The sequence below is a fragment of the Muscardinus avellanarius genome, assembly GCF_963383645.1.
Source record: "Muscardinus avellanarius genome assembly, chromosome: 13".
Taxonomy (NCBI): Eukaryota; Metazoa; Chordata; class Mammalia; order Rodentia; family Gliridae; genus Muscardinus; species Muscardinus avellanarius.
In genome coordinates this window covers 23,472,526-23,494,692 of record NC_137799.1, presented here as the reverse complement: position 1 = coordinate 23,494,692, position 22,167 = coordinate 23,472,526, and the positions used below count along the sequence as shown (strand labels likewise).

Sequence of the window (22,167 nt, the reverse complement as noted above, 5' to 3'; positions counted from 1 at the left end):
TGGAAACAGGGTCTCTTAAGCCAGCGTGGCTGGCTTCGAACCTGTGTGGTCCTCTTGTCTCTGTCTCCTAAGTGCGGGGATTACAAGCGTGCGCCACCACACCCAGCTCCAGCCCTATTTTTTATTCTTTATTTTGAAACCGGGTCTCACTGAGTGAGCAAAGGGCGTCACTAAGTAGATGAGGCTGTCCACAAACCGCCATCCTCAGCCTCCCAAATGCTGGGATTATAAGTGTGCGCCACCACACGGGCTATATTTTATTTGGAAACAGGGTCTTACTATGTTGCTGAGAGTGTCACTAAGTAGCTGAGGCTGGCTTCGAACCTACGTGATCCTCTTGTCTCAGCCTCCCAAGCGGGGGGATTACAAGCTTGTGCCACTATACCTGGCTAAATTTGCAGGTTTTTTTTTTTTTTTTTTTTTTTTTGTGGTGGTACTGGGGATGGAACCCAAGGGACCTCTAACTCTGGGCTACACTCTCAGACCTATTTTATATTTTATTTGGAGACAGGGTCTCTTAAGCCAGCTGAGGCTGGCTTCGAACCTGCGCCATCCTCCTGTCTCAGCCTCCCAAGCGCAGGGATTACAAGTGTGCGCCACCACGCCCGGCTTGAATTTGCAGTTTTGACATGACAAGTTGATGGCTTCCTGACTGGAATAAGTTGTATAAAAATGAAGGAGATCTAGCAAAAATGAGAGAAAGGCAAAGCCTTGAGGGGAGAGGTTTTTATTCACCACCTCTCTATTAAAGTAGCCTAAAGGACGAAAAAGAAGAGAACTTATTTCATTGTACATTTTTATACTTAATAAATAATGACCGTGCAAACCTTAATTTTCCTCATCTTCAGTCTAAAGGGCCATCTCATCTCCCAAAATGTACTGGGTGATTAAAAGAATACACAGTGGCAACTACTTTTTCATTTTACCCTTTAAATTGTTTTTCTTTACTTTTTTTTTTCTTGTAGTTCTGGGGATTGAACTCAGTAGTATTCTACCTCCAAGTTAGCCCTGCCCTAGCCCTATTTTATTTTTTTTATTTTGAAACGAGGTCTCCCTAGACTGCTGCGAGTCTTGCTGAATTGCCGAGGCTAGTTTTAAACCTGTGGTCCTCCTATCCTGGACTTTCATGTATTGAGATCATAGGCACGTGCCTCCACATCTAGCTACTCTTTTTTTTTTTTGGGTGGTACTGGGGGTGCAACCCAGGGGCTTTCTACCTCCGAGCTATACTTTCTACCTCCAGGCTACACTCCCAGACCTATTTTATACTTTATTTGGAAACAGGGTCTCACCAAGTTGCTGAGAGCCTCACTAAGTAGCTGAGGCTGGCTTCGAACCTGTGCAATCCTCCTGTCTCTGCCTCCCAAGCGCGGGGATTACAAGCGTGCGCCACCACGCCCGGCTTGTATATGAGATATTTTAGATATTTAACACTGTCATAAAATAGGCTTTATATTTAATGAGTTTGCCCAACTGGAGGCTGCTGTAAATGTTTTGTGAAGTAGGCTAGGCTAGGCTATGATGTTTAGTAGGACAAGTATTTTAAATGCATATAATGTATATGTATCCCAGGGGCATTCTACCTCTTGAGTTACATCTCCAGTTCTATTTTATTTTTTATTTTGAAACAGGGTCTCTCTAAGTTGCTGAGAGTCTTGCTAAGTTTCTGAGGCTGTTAAATCTGTGATCTTCCTGTCTCAGCGTGCAAATACTGAGATTACAGGTGTATGCCACTATGCCTAGCTTAAATGCATTTTTGTTTTGTTTTTTTGTTTTTTCTTTGGTGGTACTGGGGTTCTTGGAAGCCCTTCTACCTCCGGGCTACACTCCCAGACTTATTTTTTGTATTTGTATTTGTATTTGGAAACAGGATCTCTCTCTCGCTCTCTCTCTTTTTTTTTTTTGGTGGTACTGGGGTTCCTGGAAGCCCTTCTACCTCCAGGCTACACTCCCAGACCCATTTTTACATTTTTATTTGGAAACAGGGTCTCCTAAGCCAGCGCGGGCGGCTGGCTTCGAACCTGCGCGATCCTCCTGTCTCTGCCTCCCAAGCGCAGGGATTACAAGTGTGTGTCACCATGCCCGGCTTAAATGCATTTTTGACTTAGGATATTTTTCTACTTATGATGGATGTATCAGGGCCTAAACCCATCCTAAGCTGAGGAGCATCTGTACTCAGATGTTTCTGGACAGAACTTGGATCATAGAGATCTGAGGACCTCAACAAGCTGATTCAGTAGGTGAGATAAGTATTTTTCCCTCGAGGCTTAGAAAGTAAGGAGTGGAAGGAGACTTCAGACTCCAGAGTGGATTCATTGCCTGGTACATTTGAGCTACTCACTGCCCATGGGACAGAGGCCACTGCACTTGTTATTGCCAGCCAGGCTGGCACCTCAAGTATTTAAGGGTGAACAGGAAGCCTTCAACAGACAAAACTGCAGTTCAGGCAAGGGGGCCATGTCCAAACACAGACAGAATAAACAAAACACCCAGAATAATAGCAGCTTTTAGTGGAATAAAACTACTAAAGGAACAGAAAATATCTTGATTAACAATTACAACAACCATTAGCTGGGTGTGGTAACTCTCAGCAACATAATGAGACCCTGTTTCAAAAAAAAAAAAGCGGGGGGCTGGGGTGTAGCTCAGAGGCAAAAAGTCTCTGGGTCAATCCCAGTACACACACACACACACACAAATAGCTATAGAAGAGATTAAATTGTAGTATGAGAATTGCTTTCTGGAGCTAAAAATGGATTGTTTTGAATTAAAAAACATATAGTGTTTGAATTAAAGGACTGGATGTTTATTGTTAATACCTGAATAAATAGCTTGGAAGCAAGAAAGATCTCAAGAGAGCAAATAAACCCTGAATGAAAAGAAGAGAGACTTAGAAGGCGCATTCAGTGGCGCATGCGGGTGTCAGGAGTCCCAGGGGCACTGGAAAAAGAGCAACAAATGATCTGTTAATAGAAAGCATATGCAGATGAAAAAGTTTACCAAATTTGAGGTTGCATTTATGTTGAGGGGAAAAAAATGTGGGAGAATCTCTAAATTTCAAGGATAAAAAGAAAAGCTGCCAAATATATGTAATACTTATATATTAATATATGTTTATAAAATCTGTATCTATACCAGTACCTTAAAAAAAAAGCAAACTATCAGAACAAAGACTTATCAAGAGAGGATTTTTTTTTGGTGGTACTGGGTACTGGGGATTGCCGGGGTCCAGCCCTAGCAAGAGTCGAGGTTCGTGTGTTGGTGAGAGAAGAGCTGTCACACGAGATCAGGTTTAAACTTCTCCATTTTATTCAGGATTTGTTACAATTTTTATATTTTCTTTTTTTGGCAGAAAAGCAAGGGCATAGCCATGCAAGCAGGATCTCCAAGGACAGGAAAAGTTTTATTTTTTATAGAGTTTAGGGCAAGGGTGTCAGACATTTAAATAATCATAGTATGCTTTGTCTCACTTCACAAGGCTGACTCAAACTTAATCTTATACATTGGCCCAAACTAAGGTCAGTTTGAACTTAATGTTTGGCCCAAACTTTATTCTTGGGAAAAAATCTTTGCAGCTTGAGTCTCTCACAAGCCGCTGCCCATCAGTGTTAGTTATAATGCTTATGCATAAAATTCCAATTATACATATTGATCCAAATAATCCTAAAATAATTTTTTGAGGCAAGGAATGCTAGACATACCTCATGGGGGATCTACGCCGTTGCGGATCCCCTGATCGAGCTTTCTCAAGGTCTGTATGAGATGCTGTAGCAGGGGGTGGAATCCAGGGGCCTTCTACCTCTGGGCTACACTCCAGACCTATTTTATGTCTTATTTGGAAAATGTAAGATGTTCACTTTTGAAGATTTATGGAAAATTTTGGAGCCAGTGGTTCCTGACTTGATGACACAGCAATTTTTTTTTTTTTATAGTGGGGATTGAATCCAGGGGCATTTTACCTCCAAGCTACACCTCCAGTCAAATTTTTTATTCTTTATTTTGAAACAGGCACTCAGTAAGTTGTGGAGGGCCTCACTCAGTTGCTGAAGCTGGCTGCAAACCTGTGATTCTCCTGTCCCAGCCTCCCCAGTACTGGGATTACAAGCATGACACAGTAAATTAAATTTACAGTCATGTTCCTGTGTTACATGGTATGATGAATTATATACAGGGTGTCTTTGAAAGGTGGTAGGAGGACCACATAGCTAAGGTAAAGAATTAGGACTGGGGAACCCCGCGTGGTGGTGGTGCTTGTAATCCCAGTACTTGGGCTGAGAAAGGAGGATTCGGGTTCATGGCCAGCCTCAGTTAGAGCCTCTCCACAACTTGAGTGAGACCCTGTTTCAAAATAAAGAATAAGCCGGGCGTGGTGGCGCACGCTTGTAATCCCCGCGCTTGGGAGGCGGAGACAGGAGGATCGCGCTGGTTTGGAGCCAGCCTCGCTGGCTTAAGAGACTCTGTTTCCACATAAAAATGTTAAAAAATAGGTCTGGGAGTGTAGCCTGTGGGAGTGTATACCAGAGGTAGAAGGGCTTCCAGGAACCCCAGTACCACCAAAAAAAAAATTAAAAAAAAAGAATAAAAAACAAAGCTGGAAGTGTAGCCAAGAGGTAGAATGCCCCAGGGTTCAATCCCTAGCATCACAAGAGAGAGAGAGAGAGAGAGAGAGAGAGAGAGAGAGAGAGAGAGAGAGAGAGAGAATGAATATGAATTAGGACTGGGGATTTTCGAAAGGAGGCATACAATTGAAATAGGATCGCAAGGGAATGGCAAGGGAATGTTGGGGCTAACAAGAATGAAAACTGGGCAAGATGTTCCTTGGCAGAGGTGCCAACCTATGCAAAAGCGAGGTTGTAGGGAAACCTGGTGTGTGTGGTGGAATTTCTGGGAGTTGCATGGGGTGTGTGTATGAGAAGGTGTGGCTGTTATTTCCCACTGAACTTGAGCAACTCCTGTAGTTCAGGTTTATTGGAACTCTGGGTGGAGATGAAGGTGTGTGTGAAAGATGGATGAGCTAAGTAACAGGTCTTGTTTCTGAACTTTAGCAGTCCCCCACCCCATCCCCATGCTGGGAATTGAACCCAGGGCTTCACACGTGCTAGGCAAGCACTCCACCCCCGAGCCCCATCCTCAGCCCAGGAGTGCTCAGTACTTTCATTACCTTTCTCCTGAATAATGCAGCATCCTAGCCACCTCTCCTGCCGCCTTTCTCTAAAAGCTTACAGCCATCCAGTATCAGATGCAGAATATCACATTTTAATCTTCATCAGTGGCTGCATCACTTTATTGCTCCTATTTTCCCCTTTGCTTATTACTTCTCCCTCATTTTAAAAATTCATCAGAAGGCTTTCCACTGAATACTTGGTTAAAATTCAAGCTGTGTAGCCAGGTTTAGCGGTGCACACCTGCAATCCCAGCTACTCTGGAAGCTGAGAAAGGAGGATAGCAGGTTCAAGGCCAGCATGTGGTATCTTAAGGAGATGCTGTTTCAAATTTTAAAAGAAGCTGGGTGTGGGGCGCATACTTGTAATCCCAGGGATTGGGAGGCTGAGACAGGAGGATCACACAGGTTCGAAGCCAGCCTTGGCTACTTAGTGAGGCTCTTAGCAACTTAGTGAGACCCTGTTTCCAAATAAAGTATAAATATGACTGGGAGTATAGCCTGGAGGTAGAAAAGCCCCTGGGTTCCACCCCCAGAACTACAAAAAAAAAAAAAATTAAAAGAAAAAAAATTGTGTGTGTGTGTGTGTGTGTGTGTGTGTTCTCTAGAGTTGGGAGTGAAGCCAGGTGTGGTGGTGTACGCTTGAAATCCAAGTACCTGGGAGGTTGAGACAGGAGGATTACAGGTTATACCTAGTGAAACCCTCTGCAATTTAGCGAAACCCTATTTCAAAATAAAGATTAAAAGTTGGGCTGGGCTGCCAGGCATGGTGGCACACACTTGTAATCCCAGCATTCGGGGGTGCGGACAGCCTCAGCTACTTAGTGAGACCTTGTTTCAAAAAATAAAGAATAAAAAACAGGGCAGGGAGTTTAGCTCAGAGGTCAAATGCCTCTGGGTTCCATCCCCAGACCCACCAAAAAAAAAAAAACAAAAAACAAAAACTGGGAGTGTAGCTCAGTGGTAGAATACCCCTAGGTTCAACCCCCAGCACCATAAAAATAAGTAAGTAAATTATTATTTTTTTGTGTGTAGGAGGTACTAGGAATTGAACCCATACTCCCAGCTCTGTTTTTTATTTTTATTTTGAAACAGGATCTCATTAAGTTGCAGAAGGCCTCATGAGGTTGCTGGGGCTGGTTGCAAATCTGGTATCCTCCTGTCTCAGCCTCCCAGATACTGGGATTTCAGGTGTATGCCACCGTGCCTGGCTAAAATTTTTTAAAAGGGGGGCTGAAGATATAGCTCATGGTAAAGAGCCCCTGGGTTCAGTCCCTAGTATTGGGGGAAGGGAGAGAAGACATTAAAAAATGGGGGAGAAATAACAAGCAGAAGAGAAAGTAGGAGCAGGAAAGTGATATGTTTGTTGTTGTGGTTGAAGACATTTAATCCTGCATCTAACTATTGCATGGCCTGTAGAGTTAAAGAGAGAGGAGAAAGGAAAGGTTGCTAGAATCTTGCATTCTTCATGAGTCAGGCTGTGAAAGTGGATTTGAGCAGTGTCCTCTTCTGGGTTGCTTGTGAAGTTCCTATTTTTAAAAATAAGCATTCCCTCCTCCTGGACTGTGGAAGATTCTTTATGTCAGCTGGAACCAGAGGTAATCTCCCAACATGGTTGCCTTTCAAGGAAAAGGAGACTTAGCTTACCTAATGAAATGGACACTGTAATATATTATTGTCAATTGTAGCAGTGTCTTTCTTTTTGACACTTGTAAAATTGCTCCTCCTTGCTTTAGTGCCTTTATTCTGCTGCATTCAGACATCCAGAAAAGAGATCAGAGGGCACGCACACACTCACACACACGCCCACACGTGCGCTCGGCATGTATATATGTGTACATGATATTCTTTTTTTTTTTTTTTTGCAGGTTTGGGGATGGAACTTAGGGGCATATGACCTCCAAGCTACACCCCCTGCCCTATTTTTTACTCTTTATTTTGAAACAGGGTCTCACTAAGTTGTGGAGGGCCTCACTATGTAGCTGAGGCTGTCCGCAAACCGTGATCCCCTGGTCTCAGCCTCCCGAATGCCGGGATTACAAGCGTGCGCCACCACGCCCGGCTGATATTCTTTTTTTATTCAGTGCTGTGATGAGATTTGGGCCTTGCACATGATAGGCAAGTGCTCTACTACTACCACTGAGATATTTGGGTTTTTAGTTTTTTACAACCTGGTGATAAGGATTGACCCAGGGGCTAAGGTATGCTAGGCAAGTGCTCCACCACTGAGCCACATCCCCAGCCCTTTTTAAAAATTTTAGACAAGGTCTCACAGTTACCTAGCTGGCCTCAAACGTGCAATCCTCCTACCTCAGCCTTCCAAGTATCTTGGATTATAGGAGTGTGCCACAGTGCTTAGTGTAGCTGGCATTTTTTTTTCTTTGTAGTACTGGAGATTGAACCCACAGGCATTCTACCTTTGAGCTATACCCTCAGCCCTGCTTTATTTTTCTTATTTTAGAACAGTCTCACTAGGTTGCTGAGGGCCTGGCTAAGTTGCTAAGGCTGGCAACAAACCTGTGACCTTTCTGTCTCAGCCCTCTAACAGCATATATTTTTTTTATTTTTATTTTTTTTGGTGGTACTGGGGTTCCTGGAAGCCCTTCTACCTCCGGGCTACGCTCCCAGACCTATTTTATATTTTTGAAACAGGGTCTCTTACGCCAGCGCGGCTGGCTTCGAACCTGCGCGATCCTCCTGTCTCCACCTCCCAAGCGCGGGGATTACAAGTGTGCGCCACCACGCCCGGCTAACAGCATATTTTTAATTAGACTTATTATTTAGAATTTTAAAGAATTCTCAGGCCGGGCGTGGTGGCGCACGCTTGTAATCCCCGTGCTTGGGAGGTGGAGACAGGAGGATCGCGCCTGGGAGGCGGAGACAGGAGGATCGCGCCGGTTCGAAGCCAGCCGTGCTGGCTTACGAGACCCTGTTTCAAAATATAAAGAAAAAATAGGTCTGGGAGTGTAGCCCGGAGGTAGATGGGCTTCCAGGAACCCCAGTACCACCAAAAAAAAAAAAAAAAAAAAGAATTCTCAGAAGTCATATAATCTATATTGAGACTCTGAGTGTGCATGCACCCATAAAGTCTCAAAATAGACTATCTTGAATCACCTCCAAGATTATAACTTTTTTTTGCAAGAACTATTTCATAGTTCCTGCTGTAATGGAGGGTGGGGTGGGAAAAAATGGATGATAGCTGTTATTCAAAATGCTGGCTGCCTCCTAACTCGTGACTAGTCTGAACATGGTGTGGAAGCAGGAAAGTCCACTTTGGGGTGGGTTTTGTGTGGGCTGGACTGGGAGTTTGGGAAGGGCAGATGCTGATTTGCTAATGGCAACAGGGAAGAAGGTCACAGAAGTATTCCAGTTCCATATCACTCTCTGTCACCTGGACCACATCACAAATAGATGTGAGAGCTGGGCGTGGTAGCATGCCCCTGTACTTTGGAGGTTGAAACAGGACTGCAGGCTCAAGGCCAGAGTGTAGAAATTTAATGAGACCTTTTTCTTTCTTTCTCTTTCTTTTTCCTTCCTTCCTTCCTTTCTCTTTCTCTCTCCTTTCTTCCTTTCTCTCTTTCTCTTTCTTTCTTTCTTTTTGTGTTTTTTTGGTATTGGGATGAACTCAGGGGCATTATACTTCTTAACGACATCCCAACATTTTATTTTTTATTTTGAAACAGTCTCTCCAAATTGCTGATAGTCTTGGTAAATTGATGAGGCTGACTTCAAACCTTCAGTCTTCCTGTCTCAGCCCTCCATGTACTGGGATTACAGGCATGCACCACAGCACCCAACTAAGACTCTGTTTGAAAATTAAAAATAAAATAGGAGTGAGGGTGTAGCTCAGAGGTAGAAACCTCCTGGGTTCAATCCCTAGTACTGAAAAAATTAAATAAAAAATATTTGTGTGTTGTACTGGTGATTAAACTCAGGGACATTCAACCTCCATGCTATACCCCCAGCCCTATTTTTCATTCTTTATTTTGAAACAGGGTCTCACTGAGTTGCGGAGGGCCTCACTCAGTAGTTGAGGCTGTCTGTTCGTGAACCACGATCCTCCTGTCTCAGCCTCCCAAGTGCTGGGATTACAAGGGTGCGCCACCACGCCCAGATACTTTTATTCTGAAAGAGGGTCTCGCTAAGTTGCTGAGGCTGGCTTCAAACCTAAATTCTCTTGTCTCAGCTTCTCAAGTACTGGGATTATAGGCATGCACCCCATCATATTCATCTCAGGATTCTGGAACTATTGGTTAAGTCAAGAAATATTATAAAGTAGGAAAATATCTTTTAACTTGTTGCTTTTAAGAAATGCCCAAACCGGGCATGGTGGCACACGCTTGTAATCCCAGCATTCGGGAGGCTGAGACCTAGAGGATCGCGGTTCGCGGACAGCCTCAGCTACTTAGTGAGGCCCTCTGCAACTCAGTGAGAACCGGTTTCAAAATAAAGAATAAAAAATAGGGCAGGGGTTGTGGCTCAGAGGTCAAATGCCCCTGGGTTCCATCCCCAGACCCGCAAAAAAAAAAAAAAAAAAAAAAAAAAAAAAGCCCAAGTTAGTTAAGCATTTTTATGAAATAAGGATACAAAGTTCATGACGATAGGGGCGATGTCTGTTTTGTTCACTTTTTGTCTCCAGCATCTAGAATAGTGCCTGACTTAAAGTTAGGGCCCAATAGCTATTTATTTAATGAGTGAAAAAGGGCCACCCTACCGCCGAGATACACTCCCAGCCTTTAAGATTACAAAAGGCGTGGTGGTGCCTGCTCATAATCCCAGTACCTGGGAGGCTGAGACCAGAGGATCCGAGATTGACAGCCAGCCTCTGCTACTTACTGAGCCCCTCTGCAATTCAATTAGACCCTGTTTCAAAATAAAGAATAAAAAAATAGGGCTGAGGGTATAGCCTAAAGTTAGAATGCCTCTGGGATCTATCCTCAGTATCACAGAAGAGAACAAAAGTGTTTGCAGCTTGCTGGGTAGAGTGACCTGTGGTAGTCCCGGCTCGTCTGCAGGCTGGGGCAGAGAGTTGACTGAGGCCAGGAGTTTGAAGATGGCATGGACACCGTAGTGAGACCCCATCTCAAAATTTAAAAAAAGATATCTCACTTTAACTGGTGAAAATTATATGCATATTTTAACATTAGTTATCTCTGGGAAGTAGGGTTGTAGTTAATTTTTAAATTCTTTCTTTTGGACTAGTTGTATAGAAGCCCTGAGTTCAGTCCCCAGAGCTCAAATTAATTAAATACATGCCTACATAAATTCTTCCTTTGATCCTTTTATTTTCCACAAAGTGATATTATCCAAGTTTAAACTGCAAATTTCTAGCCAGGTGTGGTGGTGCACGCTTGTAATCCCCGCGCTTGGGAGGCTGAGACAGTAGGATTGCACAGGTTCAAAGCCAGCCTAAGCTACTTAGTGAGGCTTTCAGCAACTTAGTGAGACCCTGTTTCCAAATAAAATATAAAAAAGGTCTGGGAGGGAACTTCCGGGAAGATGGCAACCAAGAAAAGCGGGGCTTAAGAGCCCCGCTAACAACCAATCTCCATTACCACAAAATCAGCGCCTTTCATAGCCAGAAAACACCATCACCAGAGAAACAAAAAAATCACCAGGCTCCAGAGAGAAAGCAGACCGAGAACAGAGCTCAGAGCCACAGAGGAGATACACCGGCCTGACGCCCGAGGACGCGGCAGCAGCGCCATACTGCCGGCGGCAGCGGCGAATTCACCAGACGGCTACAGCAAGCCGAGGTGAGCCGCTGCGGAACAGCCAGGCGGGATTTTTCAGCTCAGGGAACATCTAAAGCTCCCAGTGGCTGAGCTCAGCACACGCTGCAAGGACTCAGAGTGGAATTCAAAACCAAGAAGAAATAAGCCAGCCTCACAGCCAAGGGCGTAGCAGCGGGGCCATATTGCCACCGGCGGCAGCAGCAGCGAATTCAATGAGTTCAGTACAGCTACATCTGCGAACTCAAGAACAGTGAGTCAAATTGTGGGCCACAGAGGAGAAATCCCAGTACTGTACTTCCTGGGACTTGACCCAGTGGGGGAGTGGCGGTGGCAGAGATATCACACCATAGGAGAACGTGCAACCTGGCACCCCCCATAGTTTAAAGCAGCCTATATCGACTCCCTGGGTCGGAGACTCTGTGATACAACCCAGTAAAGGAGTAGTGGGGTCTGAGATAACTACAGACTCGAGATCCAGAGCACCTTAAGTGAAGTCATAGTGACCCAAGGGAAGAACGCAGAGAAGGCACAAACTTCTGAAATCATGGGAAAGAGGAATAACACTGGAGCAATGAATGCCCACAACCCTACAACATCAGAACCCGATAAAACAGAAAATCAGAGATTTCTAGAAGATCAAATCAGGAAAATAACTGTAGAAATAATAGAGGTGCTTCGAAAAGAACTCAGAGAGAGCCAAAAAGAGATAAAGGATGCAATTAATGAAGTAAAGGCCTCAATTCAAAGCACAAACAACCGATTAGACCACATGGAGAACAGAATCTCGCTCTTAGAAGATGATCATTCCAAAAATGAACGCATAGTTTCTAATCTAGAAAAAAATATCCGACAGCAGGAATCTGACATTGAAGAAATATGGGCCCATTTTAAGAGAGCTAACCTAAGAATAATTGGAATAGAGGAGGGAAAAGAAAGTGATACCAAAGGGATCAACAATCTCTTCAAGGAAGTAATAGCAGAAAATTTTCCAAACATAGAGCAAGAGGTTGATACACAGGTCCAGGAAACTTATAGAACTCCCTTTAGACAGGATCGGAGAAGAGGATCCCCACGCCACATAATAGTCAGAATGACCAATGTGGAAGCCAAGCAGAGAATCTTAAAGGCAACAAAAACAAAGGGCCAAGTGACATTCAGAGGCAAACCAATTAGAATCACTCCAGACCTCCCAAACCAAGTCATGAGAGCCAGAAGGGCTTGGAGTAACATATTCCAAACTCTGAAAGAAAACAACTTCCAGCCAAAAATTTCCTATCCAGCAAAACTTTCTATCAAATTAGATGGAAAAATAAGAAGCTTCCATGACAAACAAAAACTGAAGGAATTTATGTCTTCAAAACCAGCGCTAGAGAAAATACTCAAAGAGATTTACTACAAAGAAGAAATAGGTAACACACACCAGAACCAGAGAAACAAGAGTTTCCATCCAACAGACAACTAAGATTGGTTATCTGTGGAGATTCATTATTTATGTTAGTCTTTTACCTATCTCTAAATTGTATTGTTTGCCTTTATTGTTGTTAATTTTAGGATTTCTAGTTGGAATATTAATATACCTTCAGATATAGCATTTGGAAATATTTTATCCCATTCTATTAGTAACTTTTAACTCTGTTTACATTGTCTTTGGATATACAATATTTTTTTATTTTTTAGGGAGTTTGTATACTCTTCTGTTGCCTGTGCCATTGAAATCATATCCAAGAAATCACTGCCAATTTCAATGTTGTGAGGTTTTATGACCCAGATTTTCTTCTAAAAGTTTATAGTCTTAAGATTTATATTTAGGTCTTTTATCTATTTTAATACTTGTATATGGGATTAGGTAAGGGTCCAATTTTATTCTTTTCCATGTAATTATTATTTTTCAACAATATTTAGTTAAAAGATTATTATTTCCACCACCAAATGTTCGTGGAAACCTTGTCAAAAATAACTTGATAATATAGGGAAGAATTTAGCTCTAGGCTTGTATTTAACTCCAATGGTTTATATATCTGCCTTTAGAACAATACTACACTGTTTCAATTATTGTAGCTTTATATGGTTTGAAATCAGAAAATATATATCTTCTAGCTTTGTTCTTTTTCAAGATCGTTTTGGGTATCTAGAATCCATATTCCATATTAGGATAGATTTTTTTCTGAAAAATAAATATATAAATATATGATAGTTTCACCTAAAAAATAGAAAAAAATATTCTCTGGTAAGAAAGAAAGCAAAAAGAAATATTGAAATGTTATCTTTTATTTATTTATTTATTTATTTAATTATTTTTTTTGGTGGTACTGGGGTTCCTGGAACCCCTTCTACCTTAGGGCTACACTCCCAGACCTATTTTATATTTTTATTTGGAAACAGGGTCTCTTAAAGCCAGCATGGCTAGCTTCGAACCTGCACGATCCTCCTGTCTCCGCCTCCCAAGCGTGGGGATTACAAGCGTGCACCACCACGCCCGGCGAAATGTTATCTTTAAGTCATCAAAAGCTTGGTATCAGACAAATGAAACTGTTATGTGAGATTATCATTTTTAATTTTGGATAAATTGCTATAATACTAGATGTCAACCACTAAGCCAAGCATGGGAAGGAGGGATGGGGAGGGAATGGGGTGGGGATCGGGTGGGGGCTGACTGGGCGATGTGTGCATGTATGTCTACAAAAGTTTGTATCCCACTATGAGGTATGAATACAGTGCACCAATAAAAAAAATAAATTAAAAAAAATAAAAAAAATTAAAAAGTAAAAAATAGGTCTGGGAGTGTAGCCCAGATGTAGAAGGGCTTCCAGGAACCCCAGTACCACCAAATAAATAAATAAATAAATAAATAAATAAATAAATAGTCTGGGAGTATAGCCCGGAAGTAGAAAGCCTCTGGGTTCCACCCCCAGCACCACCAAAAAAAAAAAAAAAGAAAAAAAAAACCCTGCAAATTTCTGCCAATATTTATTACATGTTTATAGCATGTGTCATTGTTTTAAATATTGACTTTAAGTGATGTACAAGATTAACAGTCCCTGTTCTCTAGTACAGGGGGAAGAAAACCAGTACATTTTTTATTTTTATTTTGAAACAGGGTCTCACTAGGTTGATGGGAGTCTCATTACTTGCTGAAGCTGTTCTCAAACCTGCGAACCTCCTGTCTCAGCCTCTTGAGTACTATGATTACAGGCATATGCCACCATGCCTGGAAAGTTCAGTATTTTAGTGAGAGGAAACAGGCCCGAAGAGGATGTAACAGAGGCTTGCCAGAAATCATGGCACAGTTGGGATAGAAATCCCATTCACCTGCCCTTTGCTCAGTTCCTTTCTGTTACACCTCACTAGCTTTCTTGACCTTTAAGAATGCCAGGTGAAACTGGGCACAGTGGCATATGTGCAATCCCAGAACGAGATAGGAGGATTGCAGATTCAAGGACAGCCTCAGCAACTTAGGCCCTCAGAAAGTTAGTGAGACCCTTTCCAAATAAAAAATAAAATAGGTCTGGGGGTATAGCCTGGAGCCAGAAGGCCTGGGTTCTATCCCCAGTACCAAAAAAAAAAAAAAAGTGCTTTCAGTCCAGTTCTTTTTATAGATCACTTAGCAGATCGTCTTAGTCTTTCTGGACCTTTATGTCTTCTGAGAAATAAAGGCCTTAACCTTAGTAGTAGAGGGGAGGTGCTTGCTGGTTACCAGGTGGTCTTTCTGTTCAGTTTGAAGTCACAGATGTCTATGTGCTTTTCCTCCACAGCTATCCACACCGCCGCCATGGATATGCTGGGAGGCTCTGGTGTTGAAAGCCAGTGTAGGAAAGTCGATATTATTGCAGATGCTGCCTATTCCATTTTCAAAAAGCCAAAAACATTTACTGGCAATTTTATTATTGATGAAAATATCTTAAAAGAAGAAGGAATAAAAAATTTTGATGTTTATGCAATTAAACCAGGTAAGGCTTGCACTTTTTGAAAGTAATGATGTGTTTTTCCACATTTTCTACAGTAAACATACCTGTTTTGTCTGAGTGTTTGTGTGATTAAAAAGTGAAAGCCTGGCGTGGTGGCGCACGCTTGTAATCCCCGCGCTTGGGAGGCTGAGACAGGAGGATCACACGGGTTCGAAGCCAGCCTCAGCTGGTTAGTGAGGCTGTCAGCAACTGAGTGAGACCCTGTTTCCAAATTAAAAAAAAATTATATATATATATATCTGGGAGTATAGCTCGGAGGTAGAAAGCCTCTGGGTTCCACCCCCAGTACCACCAAAAAGTGAATGTTTGCCAGGCGTGGTGGCACATGCTTGTGATTCCCGTGCTTGGGAGGCGGAGACAGGAGGATCACACAGGTTCGAAGCCAGCTGCAAATAAAAAAAAGTATAAAATAGGTCTGGGAGTGTATCCCCGAGGTAGAAGGGCTTCCAGGAACCAACTCTACTTGAAAAAAGAGAGGAAGGACAAATAGAAGTGAGTTGGGGGTCTTGTAAGTGAACTGATAGGCAGGCACAGGATGTTGTCTTAGCACCAGCCATTTTCAAGGTTTGAACCAAAAATGGAAATTCACCTTCTGGGCTTTTTTTTTTTTTTTATTGGGGAGGTTGAACCCAGGGGCATTCTATATCCAAGTTACACCCCATCCCTTTTATAATTTTTTTTGTTTTGAAACAGGATTTTACTACGTTACTGAGAATCTAGCTAAGTTGCTGTGGCTGGTCTTGAACCTGCCATCCTCATGTCTTAGCCTCCCAGGTGCTGGAGGCTGGAAATTAGTTTTTAAAGTTGATGTTAAAATTAAAGATTTTAAAGCCGGGCATGGTGGCGCACGCTTGTAATCCCAGCATTTGGGAGGCTGAGACCAGAGGATCGTGGTTCACAAACAGCCTCAGCTATTTTAGTGAGGCCCTCCGTAACTTAGTGAGATCCTGTTTCAAAATAAAGAATAAAAAAAATTGGGTAGGGGATGTAGCTCGGAGGTCAAATGCCCCTGGGTTTCATCCCCAGACTTGAAAAAAAATATTAAAAAAAATTAAATACTTTATCCAGGGATATGTGACAGATGATATAGCGTTTTTTTTTTTTTTTTTTAACAAAAAGCCTTTCAGATTGTGGACACATTCCAAATGTTTATTTTTTAAGTGCAGTCTCTTAGAGTAGCTTAATGACAGATGGTGAAGGTACATTGGTGCAGACATACTGTCTTATGTACAATGGTCTGATTAGAGAAGTTTCCAGAAGATTTCTTCATTCAAAAATAACTTTCTCTGAAAATGCAGATGCTAATGGATTTTGGCTTTATATTAAAATGTAATATATTGTAAGCTGGGTACAGTGGTGCATGGACCACTCACTCAGGAAGCTGAGGCTAGAAGATTGTTTGAGCCTAGGAGTTGGGGCCAGACTAGACGATATAGTGAGACCCTGTCTCAAGTAAATAAATAGGTAAACGTTTTAAATAATAGACACCATAACCAGAAATGGAAGTTATATTTATTTGTACTAAAGCATATTTTAAATATTATTCATTGAACTGAGCTCATAGGTAACAGAAACCATACGTTTATATTTGTGTCATCCCTGCCTGTCTTTTCAGTTCTGACTATATTAAATAGCTAATTGCAGTTTTGCAAACCCCTTGCATATACATTATTTATTTAACTTCATAGACATCCCATGCTTGTGATTAATAAAATAATGTTTAGTGATTAAGAACATGGAATTTGCTGGGCATGGTGGCGCACGCTTGTAATCCCCGCGCTTGGGAGGGGGAGACAGGAGGATCACGCAGGTTTGAAGCCAGCCGTGCCAGCTTAAGAGACTCTGTTTCCAAATAAAAATATAAAATACCCTCTGCAACTCAGTGAGACCCTGTTTCAAAAGTAAGAATACAAAATTGGCCAGGGGGTGTAGCTTGAAGGTCAAATGCCTCTGGGTTCCATCCCCAGACCCGCAAAAAAAGAAAAACAAACAAACAAATAAATAAAATAAGTCTGGGAGTGTAGCCCAGAGGTAGAAGGGTTCCATCCCCAGTACCACCAAAACAACAACAACAACAAAAAAAACCCAACATGGAATTTTGTAAGCTGGGTACAGTGGCTCATGCCTGTAATCTATTATGTGGGAGGTGGAGTCAGGAGAATTGCAGGCAGGTTTAAGGCCAGCACATGGTAACTAAGACCCTGTTTCAAAATTAAAAAAAAAAAAATAGGACTGGGGTATAGCTCAGAGGTAGAATAGCACTGAATTCAATCTCCACTACTACACACATACACACACACCAAAGAGAGAGAGAGAGAGAGAGAGAGAGAGAGAGAGAGAGAGAGAGAGAGAGAGAGAGAGAGAGAGACAGAGAGAGACAGAGAGAGAGACAGAGAAAAGAAAAAAAAGAACTTGATACAAATATATTGTTGCTGGGAAGCCAGCCCTCCTAAGAAGACCCCTGTGCTCAGGAGACCAGGTGAGCTGAGAGTCCTGAGTACTGGGAGTGATGTGGTACTAAAGGGTTCTGAGGATAAGGGGGCAAAGGCACCTCAAATCCCAGATAAAGACTTTACATCACAGTTTCTGTTGCTGTTGTTATCATTATTTATTTTGTTTTGTTTTTTCTTTGCTTGTTTTTGTGGTACTGGGGGTGGAACCCAGGGGCATTCTACCTCCAAGCTACACCTCCAGTCCTATATTTCATTCTTTATTTTTTTTATTTTTTTCATGAAATATTTTTTAAACAAAATTTTTATTGAACATAAATGGTATACATTTAAACTATTTTTGGTCCCCTCTCCCCCCTCATTCTTTATTTTGAAACAGGGTCTCACTGAGTTGCAAAGGGCCTCATTAAGTAGCTGAGGCTGTCTGCAAACCGCCTGTCTCAGCCTTCCAAATGCAAGGATTACAAGCGTGCGCCACCATCCTCGGCTAATGTTTTTAATTAGATATCAAAGATGAAATTTTCACAGGAGAAAAGGATAACTGAGTTATGGGAACGTTTACTTAACAGCTCTCATGGGGGCCTTTTTCATTTCTCCAGAGTAATCTTAGAACAAATGTTTATTATATAGGTGTTTATTATATATATGTTTATTAAATAGGTGGTAAAATGTTTGTATATTAACCTGATATATTTTTGGGGTCAATTTTTCAGGCCATCCTTTATTACCAGATTTCTTCTTGGATGAACACCCAGATGAATTAAGCAAGCAACTGGAATCATCTGGTAAGATCTAGACCATATTTTATGTAGGAAAATACAGACACTAACTTATGTATTTCTTCTAAAACATAGACTTGATCCTATAACAGTGATGTTTCTTCTTTCTGCTTCTAAACCATTTTGTGATTTGTACTAAAAGTATAGGAGTTCTCAGTTAATACTAGCAACAAAGGTTTTTTTTTCCTGTCTACCAATAAGCTCTTAATACATTCTTTTTTTGCTTTTATTTTTTGTGGTGCTGGGGATTGAACCCGGGGGCATTCTACCTCCAAGCTTTGCGCCCAGCCCTATTTTTGTTTTGTAACAGGGTCTTGCTACATTAGTTGCTGAGAATCTTGCTACTTTGCTGAGACTGTCCTCCACCTTGTGACCCTCCTGTCTTAGCCTCCCAGGGACTGGGGTTACAGGTGTCCGCCTCCATGCCTGGCTTTTTTTTTTCTTTCAAGAAGTTGTTGAAGCTTTATTCATTTTCCTTGACACTGTCTTCAGTTGGTCTTTTACTTTGAGGTAAAATGTGTCACATCATAATTCATCTATCACCATTTTCAGTTTGTACTGTGAGACTGCTTTGTGAAAGCATTGACTTCAGAGGAGGTTTTGGTTTTACTCCTCTTTTTATTACTCTAACTGTAGGCCCCTGGGGTTGGTCTGAGTTGAGTTTTGAGCACTGGTGTTCTGGCGTTGTGCCTGCCTTCCTGCAAGATGTCAGAGAGACTGCTCTTTAACAGATTCCCCTGGGAAGAACTCTCCCAGGGTTACTAACAAGCATGGCTCTGCTAAGCCGGAGGTGGTGGCACGTGCTTATAATCCCTGCACTTGGGAGGCTGAGACAGGAGGATCGCACAGGTTCAAAGCCAGCCTCAGCTACTTAGTGAGGCTCTCAGCAACTTAGTGAGACCCTGTTTCCAAATCAAATATAAAAAAAAAAATAGGTCGGGGGGGGGTGTATAGTCCGGTGATAGAAAGCCCCTGGTTCCACCCCCAGTACCACCAAAAAAAACAAAAAAAAGGCTCTGCTTATTTTAATCTTAAAGATGGTGTGAATCTCTTAAATGATCGTAGGTATCTTTAGAAGGCTGATACTCACTATATCTGTAGCAAATCTAGAGGACCTTACCATAATGTATGTTAGTGCCAGACCTTATTTCCAGTTTATTCTTACTTTTTTGGTTATCTTTTCTTTGTCCATATTTTTGAGGATATTTAAGAATATTACTTAGATAATAGCATGACTTTTTTGTGCAATAGAAAAATTGAAAACTCTAAAAAGGAAAATAGTGACTTATAATCTCACTACCCAGTGATAACTTTTAAAAATTAAATCTTTGACTCAGTTGCTACTTGATAGCAAAGTATTAAAACAAACAGACAAACAAAAAATCAGTCCTCAAAAGGCCTCTTACAGAGTGGCTGAAATTACCTAGAGAGCCTATAAAGTCTTTAAGAGTATGGTTTTCAAGTTAGGCAAGCCCAAATCCTGCTTTTGGGCCTATCTTTTGGAGGAAGACATGTGTGAGCTGCTTTGTTTATTTATTTCTATATTTATGGTACTGGGGATTGAATCCAGAGGCATTCTACCATAGAGCTACATCCCCAGCCCTATTTTATTTTTTATTTTAAAAAACAGGGTTTCATTAAGTTGCTGAAGGCCTCCTTAAGTAGGGGGACTGTCTTCAAACCTGTTATCTTCCTGTCTCATCCTCCCAAGTACTAGGATTATAGGTGTGTGCCACTATACCCTGCTTGAACTGAGTTTTAAAAAATTCTAGATTGTAAACTGGGTTTGGTGGCACATGCCTATAATTCTAGTTCTAGGGAGGCCTAGACAGGAGGGTCACAGATTTGATGCCAGCACATGGTAATTTAGAGAGACCTCAGCAATTTAGCAAGACCTTCTTTCACAAATAAAAAATAAAAAGGGGATCGTGGTATAGCTCAGAGGTAGAATGACCTTAGACTCAATCCCCAATACTAAAATAAATAAGTAAACTCTAGATTTTAAGTAAAAAACACTTTATTGATCATGTATCTTCATCTTGTTTATGACAAATACTTAGCTGAGCATTTACCATGTGCCACATTCTGGGCCAGTTTCTTTGTGTTTTGTTTAATACTTAAGCAGCAATAAGGCAGATATTATTATCCTAATTAACAGATATAGTCATACAACTGGCAGATGTCAGGGCCTGGATTTGAACTCACATGTCTCTGATTTCAAAGTGTGTCTTTAGTATACTTTATTGGCCTGCCTGCCTGCCTGCCTGCTTGCTTTCTTCCTTCTTTCTTTCTCTTTCTTCTTTCTTTCTTTCTTTCTTTCTTTCTTTCTTTCTTTCTTTCTTTCTTTCTTTCTTTCTTTCTTTTTTTTTGTGGTACTGGGGATTGAACCTAGGGGCATTCTACCTCTGAGCTACCTCCCCAGCCCTATTTTATTTTTATTTATTTTTTTATTTTTTTTTTTTTTTTGGTGGTACTGGAGTTCCTGGAAGCCCTTCTACTTCTGGGCTACACTCCCAGACCTATTTTTACATTTTTTTATTTGGAAACAGGGTCTCCTAAGCCAGCGCGTCGCGGCTGGCTTCGAACCTGTGCGATCCTCCTGTCTCAGCCTCCCAAGCGCGGGGATTACAAGCGTGCGCCACCACGCCCGGCGTTTTATTTTTATTTTGAAACAGGGTCTCATGAGGTTGATGAGTCTCACTACTTGCTGAGGCTGACCTCTAATCTGTGATCCTCCTTGTCTCAGCCTCCCAAGTACTGGGATTGTAAATGTATTCCACCATGCCTGGCTTCTTAACTGGTTTTTCTAATGCCTAATATTTAAAAGTCCTTGAAACTAGCTTATTCTTTTCCCTAGTTATCCCATTATTAATGTATTATGAGGAGTTGCTAGCCCATGGACTAAGCACACAGTTGCTGTAACCAGCACATTTTCTCCCTTTGGGCATAATTACTCAGGGAACAGAATCATAATCAGGTTGTTTTCTGACTGTGGAATAAGAACAAGAGAGGTTAAATAAATAGAATGTGAGATAAGTTTTCCTGGCTTTGATAGGGGTGATTTTGCCTGTAGGCATCTTCATATAAAGAATGCTCTTACTTCTCACCCTTGAAGCCTTGACTGACTTCCCCAAATAACGCTACAGAGAACCTCTGTATCTCCCTCTTCTGTCTGGTTCCATAATAGCAATTCAGCAATTCTTTTTTTTTTTTTTTTTTTTTTTTTGTGGTACTATGGATTGAACCCAGGGTCATTCTACCTCTGAGCTACGCCTCCAGCTTATTTTATTTTTTATTATGCTTGGCTCCGAATAGCAATTCTAATTGCCATTTTCTGTAGATGAATGATACATTTGCACAGGTATATTTGTCCAGTCTATTTGCCTTTGGTCTAACATCTCTTTTCAGGTGATTTTTCGCGTCCAAATCCAGATCCATCACATATTTGCTTCATAAGTTACCAGGCCTGGGTGTATCCCTGATTTCCAAAGTGGGAAAGTTTACCTTTTAAAAATTATTACTAATTTTTATTTTGTTGTATTGAATTGAAGCCAGGGTATTCTGCATCTGAGCTATGCCTCCAGCCCTTTTTTTATTTTTAAAATTTGAAACAGGTTTTTACTAAGTTGCTGTGAGTGTCTTGCTGAGTTTTTGAGTCTAGCCTCAAACCTATGATCTGTCTGTCTCAGCTTCCCAAGTTACTGGGATTATAGATGTGGAACACCAGACCCGGCTGAGTTTACCTCTCTGTTGCATACTCTATTTATAATAATACCAACCCGTGTTAACATTTTTCTGGAACTTGTTCTGTGTATGTTAATTTATATCACATGTGTGTAATTATTGTAAATGGATGCCTGATTACAAATTAATGTTTTGTTCCTTGTCATAAATATTGTCATTTCTCTGCTGGTTTTCTCATCCACACTCCCCAATAGAATGCAGGAGCTCACACGTTCTATTTTTTCCCCCTCCAGTTTATTTTTATTCTCTTGTGGTTTTGCTTCTGTTTCAGTTGTGGATTCTCCTCAGGAACTCTTCTTCCCAGGTTGTGTACATTTTCCCTTTTCTCTACAG

At 41.5% G+C, this 22,167-nt stretch overlaps 1 protein-coding gene across 2 annotated transcripts in view; it reads left to right on the top strand.

The window, feature by feature from the left end:
• HSDL2 (hydroxysteroid dehydrogenase like 2) overlaps window positions 1-22,167 on the top strand; it is a gene marked incomplete at both ends in the record, with an annotated part of 66,507 nt that overhangs the window by 21,334 nt on the left and 23,006 nt on the right. For both annotated transcript variants that reach the window (XM_080708344.1, XM_080708343.1), the window contains 2 exons: window positions 14,649-14,843; window positions 18,025-18,096. In XM_080708344.1, coding sequence (XP_080564470.1) covers window positions 14,649-14,843; window positions 18,025-18,096 — 267 coding nt within the window. The remainder of the gene's footprint in view (window positions 1-14,648; window positions 14,844-18,024; window positions 18,097-22,167) is intronic.